Source organism: Pyrus communis, chromosome 12, assembly GCF_041283825.1.
Source record: "Pyrus communis isolate YQ-2024b chromosome 12, ASM4128382v1, whole genome shotgun sequence".
Classification (NCBI taxonomy): Eukaryota; Viridiplantae; Streptophyta; class Magnoliopsida; order Rosales; family Rosaceae; genus Pyrus; species Pyrus communis.
The window spans coordinates 13,753,645-13,778,100 of NC_142576.1; the positions used below are offsets into that span (position 1 = coordinate 13,753,645).

Genomic DNA, 24,456 nt, shown 5'->3' on the forward strand with positions numbered 1-24,456 from the left:
TTCACACAATCGTCACAAACTTATATTCACAAGTAGTTAAGGTTGTTTTCACAATCATGTTAAGTAAATTCCTAGCATGCGTATCATGATGTCATAGTTACAAGTGCTTTGTCAATACTTATGGTTTCCATTGAACGTAATGATCTTTAACCGTATCTCTATTATGATGTCATGTAGGGGACTTTTTGAAGAATGCTTTGGGTTGTCGTATGATGTCATCCAATCCACTAACTTAAGGGAAATCTGAGGGTTAATTAGTGATGTCACGGTTAATCTGGGGTGTTGAGGTTCATGGTTTATCGGAAAAGCAACTGGAAATCAATTTATGTTAGAAAGTATCATGTGTGGAGAAGTATCCCTTGGCTATCCCATCATCCATTAGTTTTTCTTATTTTCGTCCAAAATCTGTTTTAAAGTTTTAAGTCACTTGTTTTCTTTTAAATTCGTCCAAAATCAAAACCCCCTTTCTGATTTGTTCCAAATCTGTCCAAAAGAGTCTTTTTGAGTCTTTAGAGTCAAAACCAAGTGTATTTTCGTCCAAATTAAGTCATAGAGTCTAAATTGAGTCTTTTTGGTTGTTTTGAGTCTTTAAAGTTTGTTTTGAGTCATATAAGTTAGTAAGAGTCTTGTGAGTCTATTTAAAGTGTTTTAAAACATATTTTCACATCTTTGAGTCAATTTTCATTAGATTAGCAATCCCTCCTAATCCCCGGCCTAGACCGATCCCTACTTATATCTATACTACAATTGTCGAAAAGAGGGTTTAATTTGTGTGCTTATATATTTCGCATCACGTCCTCATAGCTATCCAACGATCAACGACAAACCTGCATCATTGTTGAAACCCAAATCCCCAAAAGACAAGATATTTGAAAGAACGTTGCCGGAGGAGCGCTGTTGTAAGCGCAACGACGGCCAGAAGTGTCCCCAATCCCAGCTTCAACGACGGTGTTGCAAGCACAAACCACCACTTCAACGAGGTCAGACCCAAAATTGAATGGATCTAGGCCAACCAAGCTCGCCCATTCGGGATTCCACACCCACCGAACAAAAACTTGAAAAACCAAGCTCGATTCTTCGTTTTGCAAAAATTCTTTTTGGCAATTAATCTGAAAGAAAAAAAGGGAAAGGAAGGAGAGCATGGGATGGAGAGAACGAAGGAGATAAAAGGGAGAAAAAGATGGACTGATGGAGGCTTTTAGAGAGAGGGAGAGTTTTTTTAGAATAAAAAAAGGTAGAATTAATTAATATAATATTATTAGATATGAATTAAAAAAATATAATATTGTAGTTTGGTGTTATCCTTCTTTTTAATTCGACATTGCACTAAACGTTTCACTAAGTCAATTCAGTTTAGTGTAGTCTAAGCTGGTCTAGCTTACTCCCTGAAGCTAGTCCAGTCCGAGATAGTTAGGTGCAACAAATGCACCCTTAATGTGTTGGACTTGAATTTTGGAGAGTTGTGAGCTAAAAAGCAAAAAAATGCTCATTGAGCTTTTGATAATATAGTGATATTATTCAGACTTTTTTGCCTAGTTTGTCAGACACTTAAAACACGTCATGTGAAATCTAATCTTGTCAAACCATAATAATACATTTCAACCAAAAAAAAAAAAAAACCCACAATAATGCATTAATGATAGACACTTACCAACCATGATGTTGAGAAGTATGTTATTCGTTTGAATGTGAAAACTAACATTGCAGTTTCCATTATCAAATACTAGCATTTGCCTACACATTTTTTGTGTATGAACACATTCTTTTAGAAAATGAGAAGGGGAGAGAGAGAGAGAGAGAGAGAAAGAGAGAGAGAGAGAGAGTGTCACATCCTGGCCCGGGGTGGATCACTTCCCGGCCCCGCTCCACCACTGTAGCACGATATTGTCCGTTTTGGGCTTACCATTCCCTTATGGTTTTGTTTTTGGGAACTCACGAGCAACTTCCTAATGGGTCACCCATCATGGGATTGTTCTAGCTCCCTTCTCGCTTAACTTCGAAGTTCCTACGGAACCCGAAGCCAGTGAGCTCCCAAAAAGTCTCGTGCTAGGTAGAGATGGGAATAAACATATAAGGATCACTCCCCTGGGTGATGTGGGATGTCACAATCCACCCCCCTTAGGGGCCCGACGTCCTGGTCGGCACACACGCGACCAAGGTTAGGCTCTGATACCAAATTGTCACATCCCGGCTCGATGCGGATCACTTCCCGGCCCTGCTCCACCACCGTAGCACGATATTGTCCGCTTTGGGCTTACCATTCCCTCACGGTTTTGTTTTTGGAAACTCACGAGCAACTTCCCAATAGGTCACCCATCATGGGATTGCTCAAGCCCCCTTCTCGCTTAACTTTGGAGTTCCTACAGAACCCGAAGCCAGTGAGCTCCCAAAAGGCCTCGTGCTAGGTAAGGATGAGAATATACATATAAGGATCACTCCCCTGGGCGATGTGGGATGTCACAATCCACCCCCCTTAGGGGCCCGACGTCCTCATCGGCCCACACACGGCCAGGGTTAGGCTCTGATACCAATTTGTCACATCCCGGCCCGATGCGGATCACTTCCCAGGCCCCCTCCACCACCGTAGCACGATATTGTCCGTTTTGGGTTTACCATTCCCTCACGGTTTTGTTTTTGGGAACTCACGAGCAACTTCCCAGTGGATCACCCATCATTGGATTGCTCCAGCCCCCTTCTCGCTTAACTTCAGAGTTCCTACAGAACTCGAAGCCAGTGAGCTCCCAAAAGGCCTCGTACTAGATAGGGATAAGAATATACATTTAAGGATCACTCCCCTGGACGATGTGGGATGTCACAGAGAGAATGGGAGGTTTTTGTTTTTGGTTTATATATATTGGAGGTATTTTAACATCACCGGTAGGTGAGGCTTCAATAAAAACAGTAAAATTTGGACCTGTGAAATTACATTATTGCCCATCATTTTTTTTGTGTGATAGAAGACTAAGTAATCTTGTTTACCCTCTTTTAGTTGACAAAGAAATTTTCATTAATTAATAGAGATTTAGTTGAGCTACGTTTCAACTGTACTTATGTGAAAAAATGTCACCCTACAAGTGCGCAACGAATTTTTCGGAGGTTAAACAATGTTTGTAGTATGATGCCAAATAAGAAAAAACATAAGGTGATGAATCTTCATATTATGTTCACTCAAAGGGGTGGGCTAATATAATCAAGGAAAAATGGAAAGATAAAAAAATCGGATAAACTAGTTAAGTGAGCTTAATATCACTAGCATTGTTTTATTTTGCATTAGATTGGACTTATTAATCTGATCAAACATGGGCTAAATATGTTAAATTTGAATTTAAGGCTAAATAAAAATGGTAAAATAATAAAATTAAACATTTAAAAGATAGGTAATACTAGGGAGACTAAATTTGTGGACAAAATTTGTACATTAAATGATGTGTCACCAATAAGAATGAACACGTTTATTAACGCTTAAGTAATAATTAAATCATCAACTTCCACGGGTAATGCTGGAACTTACCCTATCCTGCTGGAGTGTATAACAGCTCTGCCCTTGGTCACTCTTATTTATGATGAGTGAATCCTAGATATTAAGGATTTCTAAGAGGAGAATTTATCCTATATGACTAAGACGTACCTTCTCATTTTATAAATGCCCCAATATTTATAAAAACTATTAATTATAATAATAATAAAAAAAACCCCATCCAAATAGACTTAGATGTCCTAAATATTCCAGGAGAATCCTCGCCGGATTCTTTTTGTGAGGATCCTGGGGATCCTCCAATCACATCCGTTTATCGTATATCATGCGGTTAGAAATCATTGTAAATTTTTTTTATTTAAAATTGAATATAAACAGTACCTGACAAAAACAGGCCGCACAATGTATGATGAACGGATGTGATTGGAGGATCCTCGGAATCCTCACAACAAGGATCCGGTGAGGATCTTCTCTCCTAAATATTAACTTAGACTGCCAAAAAGTGTGATTTATACCGGCGGTTGAAGTCCAGGTCACTTTTATTGATGTTGTTGTCGGAGCTGTGAAGGGCGTCGATGTTGAAGAGATTGAAAGCGGTGGAGAGGGTGGGGGTGATATGCTCTTGCTGGCGTGGGGGATAGGGGATAAGACAAGTGTGGTTCGAGGTGGGGATGGGGCGGCTTGGTTTGAGGTGGGGGATGACGCTATGTGACGATTTACGAGAGGGTTTGATAGGAAGGTGTTGACCCCAAAAATTACAAAGCCTACGTGGCGCGTAGGCCGAATAATTAATAGGCTAACTACATCATTCGGTTGTGTGCGGGGTGTGCCAACTCGTCGGCCGAGCTCGTCTGAGGAGTAAAATTTGTTGATGTCGACCGACGAGTAAAATTTGTTGATGTTGCGTTGAGCGCGCTGCTGACTTCTTAATCTTGCAATTGTGACTGAGAAAGAAACACGTCTCGGTTTTCGGGTTCTCAAGCCTGAAGACAAGGCTGCTAGTTCTGCGAAGTTCACGAGTTGTCGGCGCTGAGTTCGGTCAGGGTGATTATATTCGTAAAAGTATACGCATGTCAAATCGGCTCCAAACTATACAGACACAGGTACTCAAAAGAGATGTATGTCTTGATGGTAAATGTGATTCGGCCGTCAGAATGCTGAACTCTGAAACTCGTTTGTGAGTATCCAATCCTAAAATCACTCGGCGTTCAATGCGCCAAATGTAGTAACTTGTAACATCTTACTTCGCCGAGAAGGCTAATAAGATGACCTCTGCCAATAAGGATTCGAAAACCCTTCTCGACCGAGACTTGAATAGGTAACCAGTCAGCCTCGACGCAGTGCTGTTTATCCAAGCTGAAGGTGCTCCTCGATCGGTTGATTCTACGGCAACAGTGCTGTTTATACAAACTGAAGGTGATCGCCGGTTGCCTTCACAGTGTTGTTTATCCAAACTGAAGGTGTGATGGCGGAAAAAGAAAATAAAAAATCTCAAAGTGTTTGAGAGGTTTGTGCAGGGCAATTTGTGTGTTGAATTGAAGAGCCCTGAATGTTGTCCGCGACATTGTATTTATAGAAGCAAATGTTATGTGGCGTGGCCAGATAATTTTGTAGAGTCCAACTACAACTCTAATTCACGGAACTGAACTTGATCCACATCAAAAGCCAAGGCATATCCTTCAAATTGATCTGTGGGATTTGTTCCTTGACTTTTCAAACCTAAAAATTAGGCTTATCACATTTCATCAGAAGCCTAGCCTACCTAGGCTTCTTATCTCATCATAAAAAACTCCATTAGTAGCTTTTAAACCCATGTGACAACATCTATCACCATGCAAAAAGACCTAGTCTACCTAGGTTGCTTATTTCATCATTATCCAAGACCATAACTTTAAGATCATCAAATCCCATATCCTGATCTCCACTCCAAGCTACTTCAATCTACACGTCCACTGATAGACATCCTAATCAATTTGAACTGTATTGCTCGCTTCATTATCTGACGCCGTGCATATCCCAATATTCCACCATCATTCAAATTAATTGGGATTTAGGCAAATTTTAGGTTTAAATAATTTAATATATTACTAAGAGATAATATCATGATTAAAATCACAATATTATTTCTCAATAATAACTAAAAAATCATTTCAACCACTTTGTCATTCTATGGTCTAAAATTCTACTCATTCTGTCATTTAACGACTATAATTACTTGGACCAATAATGTAAAATCGGGTCCAAATAGAAGACTAATAAAAGTACGAAAGTTTCACAAAATTCTCACTTTAAATATAAAAGTAAGACAAAAAAACTTGATGTATGAAACTATGAAAATCACAATACCTGAAGGGAAAACTTTGTCGTTAATGAGTCTGTTTCCTCAATCACGGGATTGAGTTGAGTGAATTTAGTTTTTAATCTATTTAGTTTTTAAAAAGGAAGAAATATATTGTACGGCTATTAGAGTTCTAAAACACAGCAGCATATGATATTTCCATTTTTTCTGCAGCTAGAAATTACGATTGGAAAAAGTCCTTTGTTTGCAAAGTTAAATGTAGAGAGAAAGGGCGTGATCTCAATTCTCTCTCTCTCTCTCTCTCTCCCTCTCTCCCTCTCTCCTCGGAACCAACTGTCAAGTGTCACTCTCCCGTGAGAGCAGCTTTGCTTTGCATTTCCTCCTCATTCTCCAAAAATAATAAGTAAATAAATCTGTGTTTAATTCAATTCATAGAAAGGGAAAAAGAAATCTGCTTTTTGTTTTTTTTTCGAATCAAACAAATGACCATCTCTGATATTTTCAATCTGTTTTGCATCTGATTGTATTGGTTGGCCACTGTTGCTTTTACTCGTGTTTTGATATGATAAAACGAGCGAGCCAACCGACTTGGAACTAGGGAACCCAAAGCTTTCGGTTCATGTGAGTGAATCTCTGCTTTGATTTTCTTGGTTTTGATTTGGGTTTGTCTTAATTTTCTCGGGAAACAAACAGTGGAAAGGAATTCCCCTTCTGGATTTCGTAAATTTCACTGCTTTTTTGCTTTCTGAGCATTATTATTGTTTGTGATTTGTTCATGCTTCTTAATTACTCATCTCTCAATTGCCCAGGACCAGAAACTGATAGAAACTTGAGATCTGGGTCCGATCAGTTTTTGAAGAAAAAGAAAATGGTGGAATTGGGATTGTTGTCCGGAAGCAGCAGCAAGTATGGCAGTAGTAAGCCGGTGAATGTGAGCTTCAGGATACCATATTACACTGAGTGGGGTCAAAGCCTGCTGGTGTGCGGCTCCGAGCCGGTGCTTGGTTCATGGAATATCAAAAAGGGTCTGCTACTGAGCCCTGTCCACCATGGGAAGGAGCTCATATGGTTTGGGACCATCTCTGTTCCAAAGGGCTTCAAATGTGACTACACTTACTATGTCGTCGATGAGAAGCGAAACGTTCTGAGATGGGAAATGGGAGATAAGCGTAAAATATTATTGCCTGAGGGGATCCAAGATGGAGAGGCGGTGGAGCTTCATGACCTTTGGCAGGTCTCATTCTTTCTTTCTTTCTCGACCTTTTCGGTTATTATACTGTTTGTTTAACATTAACTTAATAATCCCTTTTACTTTTATTGCCTGATTCTGGTTTTTATTTATTTTTATTTTTATATTTATTTTTATTTTATTACGATTGCCACAGTAAGAGTTAGCCATTGGATGGTATGTTGGGATATTGGGAATGTTATAGTAATTGCTTTCTTTTTGTGATATGATTCGTTCAGTCGCTGTGCCTGTGATTGAAGAAAGAAAAAGATAGAACAAATTCGGAATTTTGCAACATTCCACCAGAAATTGTGGTTTCGTAATCTTAGTGTTTTTTGTGTTTGGTTTTCTTTGCTTTCTTTTAATCAAAATTTGGCATCTAAACTTTTAAGCTTTAATTAAAAACTTTAGAGATGCCATGTTAGAACTGAGTAGTATTTCTATTTATTTTTAATAATATTATCATCCACTTAGCTGCCTTCCTCCAGTTGTTAGAACATAACATGCAGAGTAATGTTAGGTTCATCAACAACTTGATCTAAAAGCTCTGTTCATATCCAGGTGGGTGCTGATTCACTGCCTTTTAGAAGTGCCTTCAAAGACGTCATCTTTGGTCCGAAATTGAGTTTGGACATTGAAGTACCTCCCAGAGTCATCCGAAACACATTGGACCAGGATGGTAATTGTATCCAAATTGAAGATTATGGTTACTGCTCATGTAATATTACATTTTCATATTCTTTTCTTTAGCTAAATCATGTGATATGTGCCTTCCCATTGACAGATTCTGTTCTTGTCCATTTCAAAATCAGCTGTCCAAACATAGAAGAAGAAACAGCGGTAACTGTCCCTTATTCTCTAGTCAATTGTTCATACTTATCTGCAACTATACTTGCAAAAAATATATTTTTTTTTCAATCAAAGTGGGGTTACTACCTGAAAGATATCCAAGCTTGATTATTGCAGTTTTTTTATTTTTGGTCAATACTGTTGCAGATATTTATTATTGGTAACACCTCAAAGTTGGGACAGTGGAATGTTCAGAATGGGCTTAAACTAAGCTACGCTGGTGAATCAATTTGGCATGCTGACTGTGTTTTGCCGAAGAGTGATTTCCCTATAAGATATCCTTGTCAAGGCTTTATCTTGGACAATTTGACCTTGCCCTTGTCATTAAATTTTAATGTGTTATGGTTATTGTTAGACCATCCCTCTCTTTCTTCCTTGACAGATGGTCCACATATAAGTATTGCAAATATGGCAACGCAGGAAACTTTTCTCCAGAAAATGGTCCAAACCGTGACCTTGTTCTTGACTCCTCAAAAACTCAGCTGAGATACATTTTTCTTTCAGATGGCATGATGCGAGTAAGCTAGTGAACTCCTACTTACCCTGAATTATGATTAAGTAAACATTCAGTTGCATAATGGAGAAAATATATAAGCACATGCTGTAGCGTAAGTGTTCCTCTGTGTTGATCATTGTTTTTTGGATTGATGATGTTAGGAAATGCCTTGGCGGGGTGCTGGTGTTGCAATCCCAATGTTTTCTGTTAGATCGGAAAATGATCTTGGAGTCGGAGAGTTTCTTGACCTGAAATTAGTTGTTGACTGGGCTGCAGATTCTGGCTTTCATTTGGTTCAGCTTTTACCTATTAATGATACATCAGTGCATGGAATGTGGTGGGATTCATACCCCTACAGGTATGTTGACACCTCATTATCATATTACTATAACGTTTTTGTCTTCCTTGATGCCATTGGCTATTTATAAAAGCTAAATCAAAGTTTGATGCATAAAACTGGCTTGAAATTTTGTAGGGAGACAATTTCGGTTGTTTGCCGCTTTTAGCTGGATAATATGTGCATTCTTAAGTTCCTATGTCTCTGATTATTATCTAAACATTAAATCCAATACAATAAATGGGAAAAACTTTCTTGTTGTATTGAATAGCAATTGCCTTGGAAAAGTAACTTCCATCTGGTGGTTTCATCTTCTCTAGCTCCCTGAACGGTACACCAATGTGATCTATGGAAGGGAGGGTGGATAATTGGAAATATGGATGGGGAAATTACATGGGAAGAGTAAAGCAATCAGGGAAGGATGTTATTATCTCTTTTCTTGGTTGGCATAAAGAAAGGAGAAGTGGTAAGGAAGGGGAAAAAGAGTGTAGATATAAGTTAGCCGATATACCTGGTTTCAAGTGGGGTTTGTTGGAGGATAAGAAGGATCAAGAACAAATTGAGAGGACTCTTCACCTTACCTTTCCACTTTGAACTCCCTCCCAACCAAAAAATGAAGACGCTCTCATTTCTCCCCCACCTTCCCCTCGTCCATGATCCTTTTCTCTCTCCCTCCAGTCCAATAGAGTACAAAACTACCCTTTTTATCTTCATATTTTTTCGATTACAAAACCACCTTGTTGTATTCTGTTCATTGTTCGCTGACTAAAATGCACATCAAAATTGCATTGTTTTTTTCTATGATACTTATGTTATTATTTTGAAAGTTCCATCTCATTCAAAGTTTGGCTTTCATTTCTTCATCATGCAGCTCACTTTCTGTATTTGCATTGCATCCTTTATACCTGAGAGTACAGGAACTTTCAGAAAGTATGTCTTCGGATATCAAGGTGATCTTTATAAATCTTTTTTTCACTTGTATAATAAGAAAAACTTGAGTAATTATTATGCTTTCCTTTGAAGGATGCTAAATTGTCACTTGATTCCTGATTTTTTTCCTTCGTTTTCTTTCTTATAGCTCGAGATTGAGAAGGCAAAAGAACAATTGAATGGAAAGGTAGTTCCTTAAAAGATTATATTTATTTCTTGCATATCATTACATCACATTAATGAGTTTACTATTCTAACTATGAATGACTAGTACATTAGTAGGCAAGCTGGACCAGACTTCGAAATTTGAAAAACATTTCGTGCAAGAGGCCTTCTGTTCATTAGTGATGGTATTATCTTTGAACAAGTAGGGGAAGGTGCAAGTTTGGCACAAAATAATTACAATTCAACTATTAAGAGGCTTGTTTTCCTGAACGTCTATTAAGAGGCTTATTTTGATTGACACCACTACAAGATAAACCATTTTTTATTTTTCCTATTTTTTCGATTTTTATTTATTAATAACTTTTTATAGTTTCTTGTATTGTTTCTAAACAATTTGTGAGGCTTATTTTAATTGACAAGCACTACAAGATAAACCATTTTTTAATTTTTCTTTTTATTTTTCCCATTTTTTCGATTTTTATTTATTAATTTAATAACTTTTTATAGTTTCTTTTATTGTTTCTAAACAATTTGTGGGTCCATCTGCTGCCATGTCAATACCTCTTGATGACAAGGCTGAAGGTATAATCTATCCTCAAACAAAAGTTTGTATATGAAAAATGTCAAGAAAAAAACTAGAGGTAGTAAAGGCTGAAAACGGTTAAACTTCCAGATAGCAAAATGGAAATAACCCTATTAAAGACCACAAGATTTTAGGATGGGCAGGAGACCCAGTTTTGAATCATAGCTTGTTTCAAACAGAGTCAAACGCAAACGCATTTTATGAGGTTTTATGAGGTTTTAGGAAACCCTAGCCAACTCTGACCCATTGAAGGTATCTGCACTAGTCATAAAAGCAGAATAAGGCAGAATCCTTGTTCTGTGTCTTTTTCATCCATGAGAAGAAAGACATGAGATGAGAACCTGAGTAAGAAGAGAAATGACACGAGATCTGGGCAAGAAGATTAATGGAACCTATGGAACAGTAACAAAAAAGAAGTATGTTTTCTTGTTTTTTTATTTTTCCTTTTTATGGTCAAAAAAGGGTAAGGGTGACAGTGGTTTAGGTCTCAAGCGTTACCCTACTACCATGTTTAAAAAGAGAAACACTTGGATTTCAGTTTCGAATGGAAGTACTACATTTTTTTATAGAGTTCCAGGACATAAATTCCTTTAGTAATCAACTCTATAAATTATAGCATAATTTTGGATAGATGCCTGATAATCAACTATTAACCTTAATTCCTAATATTCATTATGTGTCACTGATACCTTGCAAGCCAGTTTCCAGAGGATCAGTTGTACCCACTGATTTAATATGATCTCTAGTTGCAGGAGGTTCTGCCTAGCTAATTTCAAGGTGCAGGTGGTCTGTACTAATCTGTTTTTATGTGTCTGCATTTGTCTGCCTCACCACGTGCTGGATGTGGCTCCATGTCATGTGACGGAGAGTGTTTGGTTGATATACATTGTTTACCTATTTCCCAACGCCTTAAGCTCTTATGGTTTGTTGTCTTACGGAAACATGGGTCTACGTTTCCAAACATTATTACATCAAAGTGGAAAAACCTATACTGCACCAAACATGGGACCATGTAGTAGTAATGCAGTCCAGGCTAAAGTAAAATCCATTTATTGTTCTAAACTAGACCTTTGTCTGATGTAAGACAATGATCACAAATTCTTATTCGAAAAATAAGTTTTTCATCCAAATTGTGTAGGGTCCACTCTGGACATGAGAATCATAAAAGATTATCTAATGATGACAAACAAATTGTTATTTATTCATTATTTCCTTTCTTTTATGTTTTTCTTTTTGCCACTAAATGTTATCCTTTGTTCTGAAAATGAAAAGATGATGTTCTTATGTATTGGAGTGTGAATATTTAAATATAATCAGGTTACTTCAAAAATAGCACATGACTGTTGAGCACTATCTGTTTCACCCTAAGGTTGGAAATCTTTGGTAGTTCTGTTTGTTCATGATGACATGAAAATATTATTAACAAATTTCATGGACATAAGTATGATGGTCTCTAAATAACGCTAAGTATACAAAGTGATTTTGAAATTAACATATTTTGGTTTGCATCTTTGTAGGATGTTGATTATGAGGCTACCTTGACTACCAAACTTGCTATTGCAAATAAAGTATTTGCTCAAGAGAAGGATTTGATTATTAACTCCAGTTCCTTCCAGAAATTTTTTTCTGAGAATCAGGTTACATAGTTTAACTCTTCTTCTTGCTATTATAATAATATTTGCATATTTTAGAAGTTTTCGGCTTCCTTTTTCAACTTGAAGTGCTAAGATTTTCTCTATTGATCATTGGTTATAGGATTGGCTAAAACCCTATGCGGCCTTCTGTTTTTTACGGGACTTCTTTGAAACATCAGATCACAGTCAATGGGGTCGGTTTTCTCATTTTTCAAAAGAAAAGGTGATCACCCGTCTTTGTGTGGACTTTTTTTTTATTCCTTTGTCAACTGTGTGGTACTTCCTTTCATATATATTGCTAATTAGTTCAAAATTTGAGTTCTGATTATATAGATATTATAATATTAAAGCTCTAACGTTCGGCTTTCTCTTTCTGACAGCTAGAGAAACTCGTCTCCAAAGACAGCTGTCACTATGATATAATCTGCTTCCATTATTATATCCAATTTCATTTGTATGGACAAGTAAGTAGTATTTATTCTAACTACTAGCAACATCTGCACGTTCTGTTATTATATCCAATTTCACTGTGGCATCCATTGTTGATTTCTTTGGTGATTTCATGAACGGCAGCTGTCAGAAGCTGCAGATTATGCAAGAAGGAAAGGTGTAATATTGAAAGGAGATCTACCTATTGGTGTTGACAGAAACAGTGTGGATACCTGGGTCAATCCAAATTTGTTCCGCATGAACACATCCACTGGAGCTCCTCCAGATTATTTTGATAAAAATGGGCAGAATTGGGGTTTCCCTACCTACAATTGGGAGGAGATGTCGAAAGACAACTATGCATGGTGGCGTGCTCGTTTGACACAGGTTTTTCTTGCTAGATTTCCCTATTATTCCTTCTTTATTGTACCTTTGTTTGTTGCTTGCATTTTAGATAAATATCTTTCTATGTTTATATGACAGATGGCAAAATACTTTACCGCTTACAGAATTGATCACATTTTGGGTTTCTTTCGTATCTGGGAGCTCCCAGAACATGCCATGACTGGGCTTGTTGGGAAATTTCGACCTTCCATTCCACTAAGTCAGGTAGACTTGTTAGTCAAATATCATTTGGCAAGATGAGACAATGGCTACAACATTGTGAATTGTTATCAAGGATTAATTTTTCTTCATTTTCAAAGTTAGTTCACAAAAATTAATCCTCCTGTTGTAGGAGGAACTTGAAAGAGAGGGCATATGGGATTTTGATCGCTTGAGTCGCCCATATATTCTGCAGGAATATTTACAGGTAACCAAGTCTTCCGAGTCATCTATAATTTACTTCTCCTAATGTATTATCAACTTATTACAGATTTGCAGCTGAACTATGATGATTTTATCGTACTTTTGTAAGCTTTGTTGTCTTTTATTCTTGTCTTTATTGATCCCTTTTGTGTTCTATAAATTTTACTTTCTTGTTTCAGGATAAATTCGGAGCTTCATGGACTTTTATTGCCTCAAATTTTCTAAATGAATATCAGAAGAACCACTATGAGGTGAAAATTATTGGTTAATCTTGGAGATTTTTATCTGCTTTTTCATTAATAACCATTAATCACTCACTAATGATCTTGGAAATCACTCACTAATGATCTTGGATGAGATTTCTTCCCTATTCTGAACTTTATATGCGCTGTAGATGCACCTGAAGAAATATGGACAACTTCATCGATATTGTTGATAAAGAATGTTTGATTACCTCTATTCCCAAATTTGAAGTTGTTAGGATGTAGGCTAACAATACTTTTATATTCTAACACTCCTCACATGCGCCTCTCTCCACCATTAGAGCTTAAACTTATGGAATTGAATTTATAGTGGGGAGTGTGCTATTGTAGGGATTCCAACTCATGACCTCTTGCCTTGATGTCATGATAAAGTTTGTTCTTTTACCACTTCTGCTAAAAGCTTAAACTGTTGGGATGTGGGGCAGTAATTATGTTCATTCTATTCTACAGCTACATTTTGAAAGCATTGACATTTGGGCTGGTTAAAAAGTTAGTTTTAAACAATTTGAACCATATATAAACTTCAGGCTGTGAAATCCAACACTCCTACTTCAGTCTTTTGTATGATCATTACTTCTAGTATTTTTCTTCAGTGTCCATTACTTGTATTTTCTGTTGTAGTCGACCACGGAATTAAACTTTGTATTCAAGAACATTTTTTCTTTCCCATTCTTGATTATCAGTTTAAGGAGGACTGCAACACACAGAAAAAAATTGCTTCCAAGCTGAAGTCATTCGCAGAAAGGTCTCTGTTGCACGATGAAGACAAGATACGGCGTGAACTCTTTGATCTTATACAGGTAGTTTTCCTATCAAAGAGTTTCACACTGTTAATTCTAGACTGATGTTCCTTTGATCTTATACAGGTAGCAAGTGCTAATAATATAAGGCCAGTGACTTACTATGCCAATGCTATGTCAGCATTATCAGTTAGGCTTGTTATTAGTCAGTTAAGTTGAGTTAACATAATTACATTGGATGAATGAACACAATTCTGATGTACTTCTCAGAACTTTTAGGGTCTGTAAGTGTTGCAAACCTGTTTCTAGAAAATGATTCTGCAAAATGAAAACAAGAAAACTGGATTCTTCTAGACATATGCTAGAAGCTTTTCGTGCGTTTCCCAAGTATTTTAAAGGGATTGCCACTGGTACTGCTGTTCGTTGGTTAATATTTTATGTAATTGTTATTGCAGAACATAGTTCTCATAAGAGATACAGAAAATCCAAGGAATTTCTATCCTCGTTTCAATCTTGAAGATACTCCAAGTTTTAATGATTTGGACGACCACAGGTACTTCGAAAAGTTTCTGGTTTGGGAACATGAGATTAGGCTTATTTGGTCATATTATCTTGATGGAGAAGAATTTGGTAGGAGAACCATTTTTTAAAATCAAGTCATTTGGTTTTCTTCTGCTCATTGTTACAAAAGAGTTCCCCCCTCTCACCTCTTTTTGGTTTGTGCTGATTTACTTCCATCATATATATTTTCTTATCAGTTTTTGTGTGATACAGCAAAAACGTATTGAAAAGATTATACTATGATTACTACTTCCACCGGCAAGAAAATCTTTGGCGGGAGAATGCTTTGAAAACGTTACCTGCTCTGCTTAACTCATCAGATATGCTCGCCTGTGGGGAAGATCTGGGGCTTATTCCTTCTTGTGTTCATCCTGTATGTTTGCTCAGCCCTTCCCAACCCACACAACCACTATAAACTTCAGCCTGATTTCGATGGTTGTTGGCCCTCTTTGTTTTTATTGATTTCTTATTTTGTGATTGGTTTTTGGATGCAGGTGATGCAAGAACTAGGATTAATAGGTTTACGCATTCAGCGCATGCCCAATGAACCTGATTTGGAGTTTGGTATTCCTTCTCAATATGGCTATATGACGGTAAGATAATGAGTCATGTTTATCGCCTTCATAATGATGGAGATCATGCTTCAGCGATTTGCTTCCTAAGGATTAAGTTCCTAGAAATAGATTAATTTCCTCATCTTCTTAGAGAAAGATGCCACTCAGAAAATCATCTCTTGAAAGAGTGAATGGGGAACAAATTAACTTGATCCTGTTGTAGTTTTTGTAAAAAATTTAAACCTAGAGAAAGCTTGGAATTTCTGTTATTTCTGTATAAAGCATAAGTTTATTGAGATTTTGTATAAAGAAAATTTGGTCACATGGCTCAAGATCTCAACTTTGATTGAAATGTTGTTAATTCATATAACTGCATTTAGGTATGTGCTCCGTCATGCCATGACTGCTCAACCTTGCGTGCTTGGTGGGAAGAAGATGACGAAAGAAGGCAGCGATATTTTAAGAATGTGGTGGGGTCTGACATGTCACCACCTGCTCGATGTGTTCCAGAGATTGCACATTTCATCTTAAGGCAACATGTTGAAGCTCCATCAATGTGGGCCATTTTTCCGCTTCAGGTACTGTGCTGGACATTTTAATGTGTCTTTTGTGTGTTTTCAATTGGAGTTTGATACACCTTCGAAAGCACAACGCAAGACATTTTGAAATTTTTGCTCCTCCATAACAAGTCATACTATATAATACTACAGTATACAATGGTATGTTAATTCTTTTGGATCCTTCCTCATGAGTTCTGCACTCGATAGGATTTGTTAGCGTTGAAAGAAGAATACACAACACGCCCTGCAAAAGAGGAGACGATCAATGACCCCACAAATCCCAAACACTATTGGAGATACCGTATGTGAAGATATGTTTTAAAGATTCAATTTGCCACTAAGTTGGCCTTGCCTTTTCTTTTCGTTGTTTATATTTTGGATGTTCACTTGTTTCAGAGATGACAAAATGCATCTTGAATTTATGGTTTCAATTCCGTATATTGCGTTCTCAGGTGTACATGTGACAATGGAGGCTTTGATCAAGGATAATGAACTCATATCGACCATCAAGGATCTTGTCCGTTCGAGTGGAAGATCATATCCGGCAGTACAAGCTGAAAAACTACCTAGTCAGGAATCAGCAGCAGTTGCAGGTACAGAGAAGCAGAAAATGTCTAGCAGCAAAGATAAGGTTCACCCGGCAGCGTCATTGAACGGAGTTCCACAGAAGGAGATCGTGGCTGTTCGCTGATGGTGTTCGTGTAATGTGAAGGAGCTTAGTTAATAAGCAGAAAATAAGCCGACTGTCAACAAGAATCTGCATATTGTGTGCTTGTTGAAGTCCAGTTCTCTTTCCACGACCATCCAAAACCTTTTAACAATAAATAATGGAATAAAAAATAATGGCAGTACTAATGTGTTGAACTATCAATACCCTATGAAATAGATTGGCTGGCTGGCTTAACAATGCTCTCTATTTTGGCTGGTTGTCGATTTATTTTTTTTTTTTTTTTAGGGAGTTGTTATTGACACTTTAAAATGTTATTAAGCATCATTATATATATATAATTCTCTTGTATTTGGATAAATAATAACCATTTTGGAGTATCGATAATTGCCTTTTTTTTCTTTCCAAATCACAAAAGTTACTTTCAATAACATAATGTATGTTGGGTTTTTTTATTGACACCTCACATGTTGAATACACTCCATTTAAAAATGTAATATTAAACAATTTGTAACTCTAATATGAAATGATTATTCAAACCCTCATAGCTGCTCTTACTCTCAATTGTAGAATAAAACCCTAAAAACACAAACAAGTTGATGAAAATATATCTTTTGATGAACGGAACAAAAAATCGAGCTCTGCTCCTCGTTCATTCATTGGTTTTCACATTCAAGAAATTATTTAAATAATGGAATAAAAATTTGACTTTTTGCAAAGCCTTGCTCTAATTGGAATCCAAGAAATAGGAAGAAAACTAGAGAATGTTGAAAATTTTAAGATGTAATTAAATGTAATATTCTCGTGGCTGTTTAATGATGAAGAAATTCAATGTTTTTTGGGTTGGTTGGAACTGACATGACCTTGGAAGAACAGTTCCTACCATTTGTCCATCAGGCTTCTTAGAATCCAACATGATTAGTCAAGAAAATTTGACGGATGTTTATATATCAAACGGCAAGATGGAGATTTTATACAACTTAATTCATCTTTCTTGTCTTTAAAATGTGGATTATTCTTTTATTTGAAAGAGATGAAGAGTTTGATGTGTGGTTAATTAGTTGATGATTGTGGGGTGTGTGAGATGTGAGATGTGGGGTGTATGATATTTGAGGTGTAAGGTGTGAGGGTAGTATTAGAAAATATGTGAGGTGTGTTAAGAAAAATTTTAATTTAAAAAGTAAATGTGGGGTGTTAATAAAACAAGCTATGTATGTTTGGTCATTGGGTTTTTAATTTAGCCAGTTTGGTTACTGTGTTTTACAAGGTTTGCAATTTTGGTGTTGACTTTATGTTATAAATATGTTAAAATATTAATCTACTAATTAAAAATGAATAAAAAAGATATATATGTGAAAACGCAATAAGTTGCAACACAAAGCCTCGACGGGGTGAATGGGTTTAATCCAATTATCACAAACTTTAATTATTAATCACGTTGATCAGGTATGCAAAGGAACTGGAAAACAAGTTGTGATCAACAAGTGCAATGAGCAAATACAAAAAAAAAATAAAAATGATCAGACAAGAATGAAAGCGCATATCAATCTTGTTACGCACATAAATAAAATGCAGAAAAAAAAAATTATAGTACATAACAATCCTCGAGCACACAACCAGTGTACGCAAGCACCATGACACAACCTAAGCCTAGCACGCAAGGACACCCTCCAAGACTCCCAAGACTTAGACAACCGCTACGTCATCTTTCACTACGATGACATTCTTGCTTCACGACTTTTCTCCATAGGGACCAGTCACTTATAATCCACACCTCAATTCTAGGTTAGAAAAGGAAAGCTAATATAATACTGCAGCTCTGCGGGAAATCCTTCTCTATACAAGTTCTTGGAAGAGGCTTTAGAACATAACTTCGAAAATAACTTAATTAGCTTAATTCGAATAAGATCCAATTACTTTTCAGACACTTCAATCCTTCATATGCGAATTATTTATTTATTTATTTATTTTTATTTGCTTCTAAACCACTTAATCATGCATGTAGGTCTTTTAAGTCTCACTTACCATCCTAAACGTGAGATTGTGACTTAGTTACGGTAGAATAATGATCATCGGTTGAGCTTGATCTTCGATAGCTTGAGTAGAACCAATCGTAACATCTAATTGCTTGAGTAGAACGAATCCTAACATCTAATAGCTTGAGTAAAACCAATCCTAATAACTAAAACTCAACTTATACAGAAAAGGTTTAGGCTAGGAAAATGCCAATTACAATCAATATGCACTAACAATATGTAGCTATTCAAAAATTTAAAAATTAATTGAACAGTTTAAACATAATTTAAAAAGAAAGAGTCGGGAATCAGGCCTTCCCGGCTGTCTTCCCCACCGAAGTCCCAATCCCGTGGATGTTCATTTGGTACAATGGTTTCCTCTTCACACACCAATTGAAAGGTTATAATACCCTCAAGTAGGAGTGGGCACTTGGAACGGAACACCGAATTTGAAACACGAACTAAATCGGATCGCACCGAACAATTCGGTGTTGCAGTTTTTGAAATGGTTTTGGTTTGAAACCTAACCGAAGTGAAGGAAAACGGTTTGGTTTCCGTTTTGACCTTTTGAAACCACACCAAAACTGAACCGCATCGCAAGATAAACAAGTGAAGTACTTATGTATATTATGCTCTCTTTTTTGTAAGCTCGATAAACATAATGGCAACAAAGGTAGCGCCAAACCCAACAATTGGTTAGTGTTTCAGTGAAGAGATAACAGGATGAACAAGAATTCGTTCAAGAAAACAGAACTCTGCGAAGCACCAAGTCCTGCTAATTATGACTGTACAACAACAATTGCAATGCTTTCAACATATAATTAAATGACGTTAACTCAGGACTGGGACTACCCTTTTGTCGATTTATAACTCTCTTTTTCGTATGTGGTGGCCTAGTATTTAGGGTAGATATTTTTCCTGAAAATCTCACAACTAAACAAAAAAATTCCGATCCTATGCCGAAAAATTTCCAAACCAATAATACTTTTCAGGACTCCATACCGAATTGATCCCGAACCTTTTGGTATAGGATTCGGAATTACATATTCAATGGTTCGGGAATCCCAAATTGCCAAACCAAACTGATAGGAGCATATTTAGACGACTTAATTAGCTTGTTTTCTTACATTTATGTTGTTAGTTCATAGTTATTTTAGTATTTTAAGTTATTTTCGTGTGTTTATAGGTTCATATGGCTAAGGTAGCAAGAAGATGCATTTTGGAGCCTTTTGGAGGAAAATTGGACTTGGAATGGATAGCATATGCTTGGAGCAAAAGGGATGGACGAAATTGAAGACCTAAAGATGTTAGGATTCCTAATCAAAGAAGGATTCCTAATCAAAGAAGGTTTCCTAGTCAAAGAAGGTTTCCTACTTGAAGTAGGAAAGTTAAGCCAAGGTTTCCTATTTTGGTTTGATCTTTCCTAATCCTAAAAGCCCCTAAGTTCTAGCAACATTGAGGACTCTTATGCATTTTAGGACACAAACTAAACCTTCCTTGCATCCTTATTGTCCTTGCCGTGCCTTCCATAAGCTTGCCCTTTCCTTGCCGTGTAAGGGGAGTGGTTATTCCCTATTTTGTATCACAAGATCACATTCCTCTTTCACCCTATTCAATGCCGCACCTCACATACCTATTCTATCCTAAATCCTTGCTTTATTTCAGCCTTAAAACACATTCCCTTTCCTACTCTTTTTGGCCGCAAGTTTCCTTCCCTTTTTCCCTTTGATTTCTGACTTTATGTCTCCTTTTCTTTATGGATTTGGGGTTTATTTCTTTCCCAACCCATTCAATAAAAGCTAAGATCCTTTCATTCAAATAAATAGTCAATGCCGCACCCATAGAGAACCCTATTTACTCACTCATACAATCTGCCATCCTTCATTCAATCACACCATCCTTTGCCGCAACCTTCATCCATACTTCCACCAATTCCATACTTTCATACCTTCAACCAAACACTCATACACCATTCCTATCCCTTGCCGCACTTCTCCTACTAACCTAAATCCATTCTTAACCCATAAATCCATCCAAAATCACCCCTAAACTCTTGTGCCGCAGCATAGCAAGGAAGAAGAGGAGAAGAAGAAGCCTTGGATGTTTGTGCATTCAAGTTGGAGTGTTGGAACATTTTTAGGTGTAATCTATCTTTTGTTTTCAATGTTTAATTCAAGTTTTCTTTGTCTTGTTGTGAACATGAGAGGCTAAACCCGTTTTAGCTAGGGGAGGCTTTGAAACCATGATTATGTTTATGATATGAATTGATTAATTCCAGTTGTGATTTCATAAATTGTGAATGCAATTTACTTAACCGTTTGATGGATAACTTATTCTTGTATGTTGATTAGGGAGGCCTACTTAATTTGCATGCTTGAATTTGGTGCTAGAATATAAGGGAGTTTCACATAATGTTTAGAAACTTATATTCGCAAGTAGTTAAGGTTGTTTTCACAATCATGTTAAGTAAATTCCTAGCATGAGTATCATGATGTCATAGTTACAAGTGCTTTGTCAATACTTATGATTTTCATAGAACGTAATGATTTTTGATCGTATCTCTATTATGATGTCATGTAGGGAACTTTTGAAGAATGCTTTGGGTTGTCGAATGATGTCATCCAATCCAATAACTAAAGGAGAATATGAGGGTTAATTAGTGATGTCACGGTTAATCTGGGGTGTTGAGGTTCATGGTTTATCGAAAAAGCAACTGGAAATCAATTTGTATTTGAATGTATCATGTGTGGAAAAGAATCCTCTAGCTAGCTAATCATCCATAGTTTTTCCCAAATTCGTCCAAATCTTATTTAAATCTTTTAATTACTTGTTTTTATCTTAAATTCGTCAAAAACCCAATCCCCTTTATTTTGTTGAGTCAAATATGTCCTATTGTGTGTTTTTGAGTATTTTGAGTCAAAACCAATTCTATTTTCGTCCAAATTGAGTCCTAGAGTCTAGTTTGAGTCTATTTGATTATTTTGTGTTGTTTTGAGTTTTTTAAGTTTGTTTTGAGTCATATAAGTTTAGTTAACCGTCTTTGAGTTTGTTTAAGTGTTTTTAAGCATATTTTTGTATCTTTGAGTCAGTTTTCATTAGATTAGCAATCCCTCCTAATCCCCGGCCTAGAACGATCCCTACTTATATCTTTACTACAATTGACAAAAAGAGGGTTTAATTTGAGTGCTATTATTTATCACATCACGAACCTAAATTAATATATTTATTTTGGTTGCATGCATATTGAATTTTGAATTTAAGTAATTTGATAGTAGACTATATTAGAAATATAAGTATGAAATTAAGTAGTTTGGTACTTCGGAACGTCAATTTGACTTGGTATGAATGAATTGATATTTCAATTGGTACGAGGTAAAAAGCCTAAATTTCAATTGATATAAAATTGGTCAACAAAGTTTCAGGCCAAAAGCCCAAATTGTAGCCCACAGCCCAAAAATCTCAAGTTTCAGTCCAAAAATCTTGAACCCAAAATCCAGTTCCTATTAGACCATGGCAATTTCTTACACGAATTGTTAAGATGACACGTAAATGACACGAAAATAATAGATTTCGGGTCAACACGATAACTAATTGGGTCGTTATCGGATCAAACAATGAGAACCCGTTAATAACGGGTTTTAACAAGTTTACACAAGAGTGACAGATGGGTAACCTGTTTTGACACAATAAGAAAAAAGTTATTTTTATGATTTTAATTTTTTATACTACTAAAAAAATTTACTATAAAATACAATAGATATAATAGATAGGGAACTTTATATACAGAGACAAAAACTTTCATTATATTTTAAGGAACTCTACTAGTTTTTAAACATATCAGGAAGAGACAAAAACATAAAAACAACTAAAGCCCAGTCCAAAAACATGGAAACAATGTTTTTAAAATACCAGCTATACCCTTAAGGCTTGAGGGCTGTTAATAGAACTCAAACCTCATAACTCCAACAAAATTAATATGTGTCATAAACTCAACACATCTTTAACTATTTTTACAGAATCAGTTCAACCCGTCCTTGACCGGAAACCCTAAACCCAAAAACATGGAAACAATGTTTTAAAATACCAATCATACCCTTAAGGCTTTAGGGCTGTTAATAGAACTCAACCCTCATAACTCCAACAAAATTAATATGTGTCATAAACTCAACACATCCTCGACTATTTCTGTAGAATCAGTTTAACCTGTCCTCGACTATCTTTATAGAATCAGTTCAACCCATTCTCGATTTTTTTGCAGAATCAGTTCAGCCCGTCTTTGACTAATTTGTAGAATCAATTCAACTCGTGTTTGATCATTTTTGTAGAATCAGTTCAACTAGTCATTGATCATTTTTGTAGAATCAGTTCAACCTGTTTTCAACCATTTTTACAGAATCAATTTAAGTCGTCATCGACCATTTTTGGAGAATTAGTTCAACCCTCATCGACTATTTTTGCAGAATCAATTCAACCCGTCCTCGACCATTTTTGCATAATCAGTTCAACTGACTCCTGACCATGTTGGCAGAATCAGTTCAATCTGTCCTTGGCCATTTTTGCAGAAATTTTATTTTTAATGCAGAAATAAGTATTTTACCATCAAAATAAAAAATTACGACGCTACGAATAAGAATATGGGTAATATTGATTAATAGCTAGTTGTTTAGTAAAATCCTTGCATACCATGTGATGTGATGTGTTTAAGTATGGTTTCAATACGTACATAGATTTAATAGCACTACTAACAAATAAGCCGCTGGGAACCATTAATATGAAAAAAAAAGATTGAGATCTGATTCACCTAGAAAAAAGAAAGGTCGATGCAATTGATAAAATCCAAAGCAGACAATGAATCCAGCAGAAAGGTTTGGTTAAAGATCTTCGAAACACTTGTTCAGTGATTTGGCTCCAGATGGAATCTTCGTGTATTTCTCTTATCTAAATATATCTAGAGAGAGATGTCAAAGTAACAGCAAGCAACTGATAGGAGCATATTTATGCGACTTCGTTAGCTTGTTTCTTTGCATTTAGTTAGTTTCTATTTATTAGAGTGAATTAACCCTTTTTCGTGTGTTTGTAGGTCCAAATGGCAAAGTTGGCAAGAAAGGGCATTTTGGATCGTTTTAGAGCTGTTTTGGACTTGGAATGGATAGCACATGCATGAAGCGAGGTGGATGGACGTTTTTGAAGTTCAAATGAGGCTAGGAATGTGCTAAAGAGATGGAGAAACTAATTCAAGACATAGAAGATAAGGTATCAGCTAAAAGGAAGGAACCTTATCCAAACATTATCCAAACTAGCTTCATCTTATCTTTCCTCATCCTAATCCTATTCTACCTAAATTCCAGCTGCAAGGGGGAATTATTTTCAGATCAGGACACCTAAAAACTTGGTTCTAGAAGCCACACCCTTTTCCTACAAAGGTGCCGCATAGGCCCTTATCCTTTATGCTAGGAACTTGCCGAGTATTCTAGTCCTTATCCTCCTTGGTTTCTGCCTTATAATTAGCCTTTTCCTTGTGGGATTGGAGTGCCAAATCCTTCTCGAAAACAACTTTTGTGCCGTGCCCTCAGCCTATAAATACAATCAAAGGTGCCACATATTAAAAAAAAAACACACCACACACAAGAGCTTGATTTTCAAAGAATAAGCACATAGTGCCGCAGCTTGCAAGGGAGGAGAGCTTGGAGACGTGCCTGCCATCCAAGGCCTTTGGATTGCTGGAGCGTTTCTAGGTGTATTTTATCTTTAGTTTTTAGTTCAATGTTTGTTTTAATTTGGTTTTCAGTTATGATAGACATGTGGAACTAATTTCATTTTAGCTAGAGGTGAATTCAAAGCCATAAACATATGTATGATATAAA

The 24,456-nt window shown here is 36.4% G+C and overlaps 1 protein-coding gene across 3 annotated transcripts; it reads left to right on the forward strand.

The window, feature by feature from the left end:
* The first annotated feature begins 5,821 nt into the window (after window positions 1–5,821).
* On the forward strand, window positions 5,822–16,817 carry DPE2 (disproportionating enzyme 2). Of its 3 annotated transcripts, none has more exons than XM_068484558.2 (23): window positions 5,822–6,395; window positions 6,584–7,008; window positions 7,564–7,681; window positions 7,787–7,842; window positions 7,999–8,126; window positions 8,243–8,369; window positions 8,509–8,705; window positions 9,556–9,634; window positions 9,763–9,801; window positions 11,880–11,999; window positions 12,118–12,219; window positions 12,377–12,460; window positions 12,570–12,812; window positions 12,909–13,034; window positions 13,162–13,236; window positions 13,412–13,483; window positions 14,179–14,295; window positions 14,691–14,788; window positions 15,010–15,169; window positions 15,291–15,389; window positions 15,731–15,928; window positions 16,118–16,211; window positions 16,363–16,817. In XM_068484558.2, exons 2-23 carry the CDS (start codon window positions 6,643–6,645, stop codon window positions 16,599–16,601), a joined length of 2,937 nt encoding a protein of 978 aa, XP_068340659.2. In that variant the 5' UTR covers window positions 5,822–6,395; window positions 6,584–6,642; the 3' UTR covers window positions 16,602–16,817. The 3 variants fall into 3 exon arrangements, with proteins under 3 accessions (XP_068340659.2, XP_068340660.2, XP_088537395.1); XM_068484559.2 differs by having other exon boundaries at window positions 5,873–6,395; window positions 6,590–7,008; XM_088681269.1 differs by having other exon boundaries at window positions 5,941–6,177.
* Window positions 16,818–24,456: the final 7,639 nt, after the last annotated feature.

Excerpts from the sequence above, each read along its gene's own strand:
- DPE2 (XM_068484558.2), top strand. The coding sequence starts at position 6,643 with ATGGTGGAATTGGGATTGTTGTCCGGAAGCAGCAGCAAGTATGGCAGT. Across the intron at positions 8,370-8,508 it reads TTTCAGATGGCATGATGCGA|GAAATGCCTTGGCGGGGTGC; the intron begins GTAAGCTAGTGA and ends TGATGATGTTAG. Across the intron at positions 9,802-11,879 it reads AAGAACAATTGAATGGAAAG|GATGTTGATTATGAGGCTAC; the intron begins GTAGTTCCTTAA and ends GCATCTTTGTAG.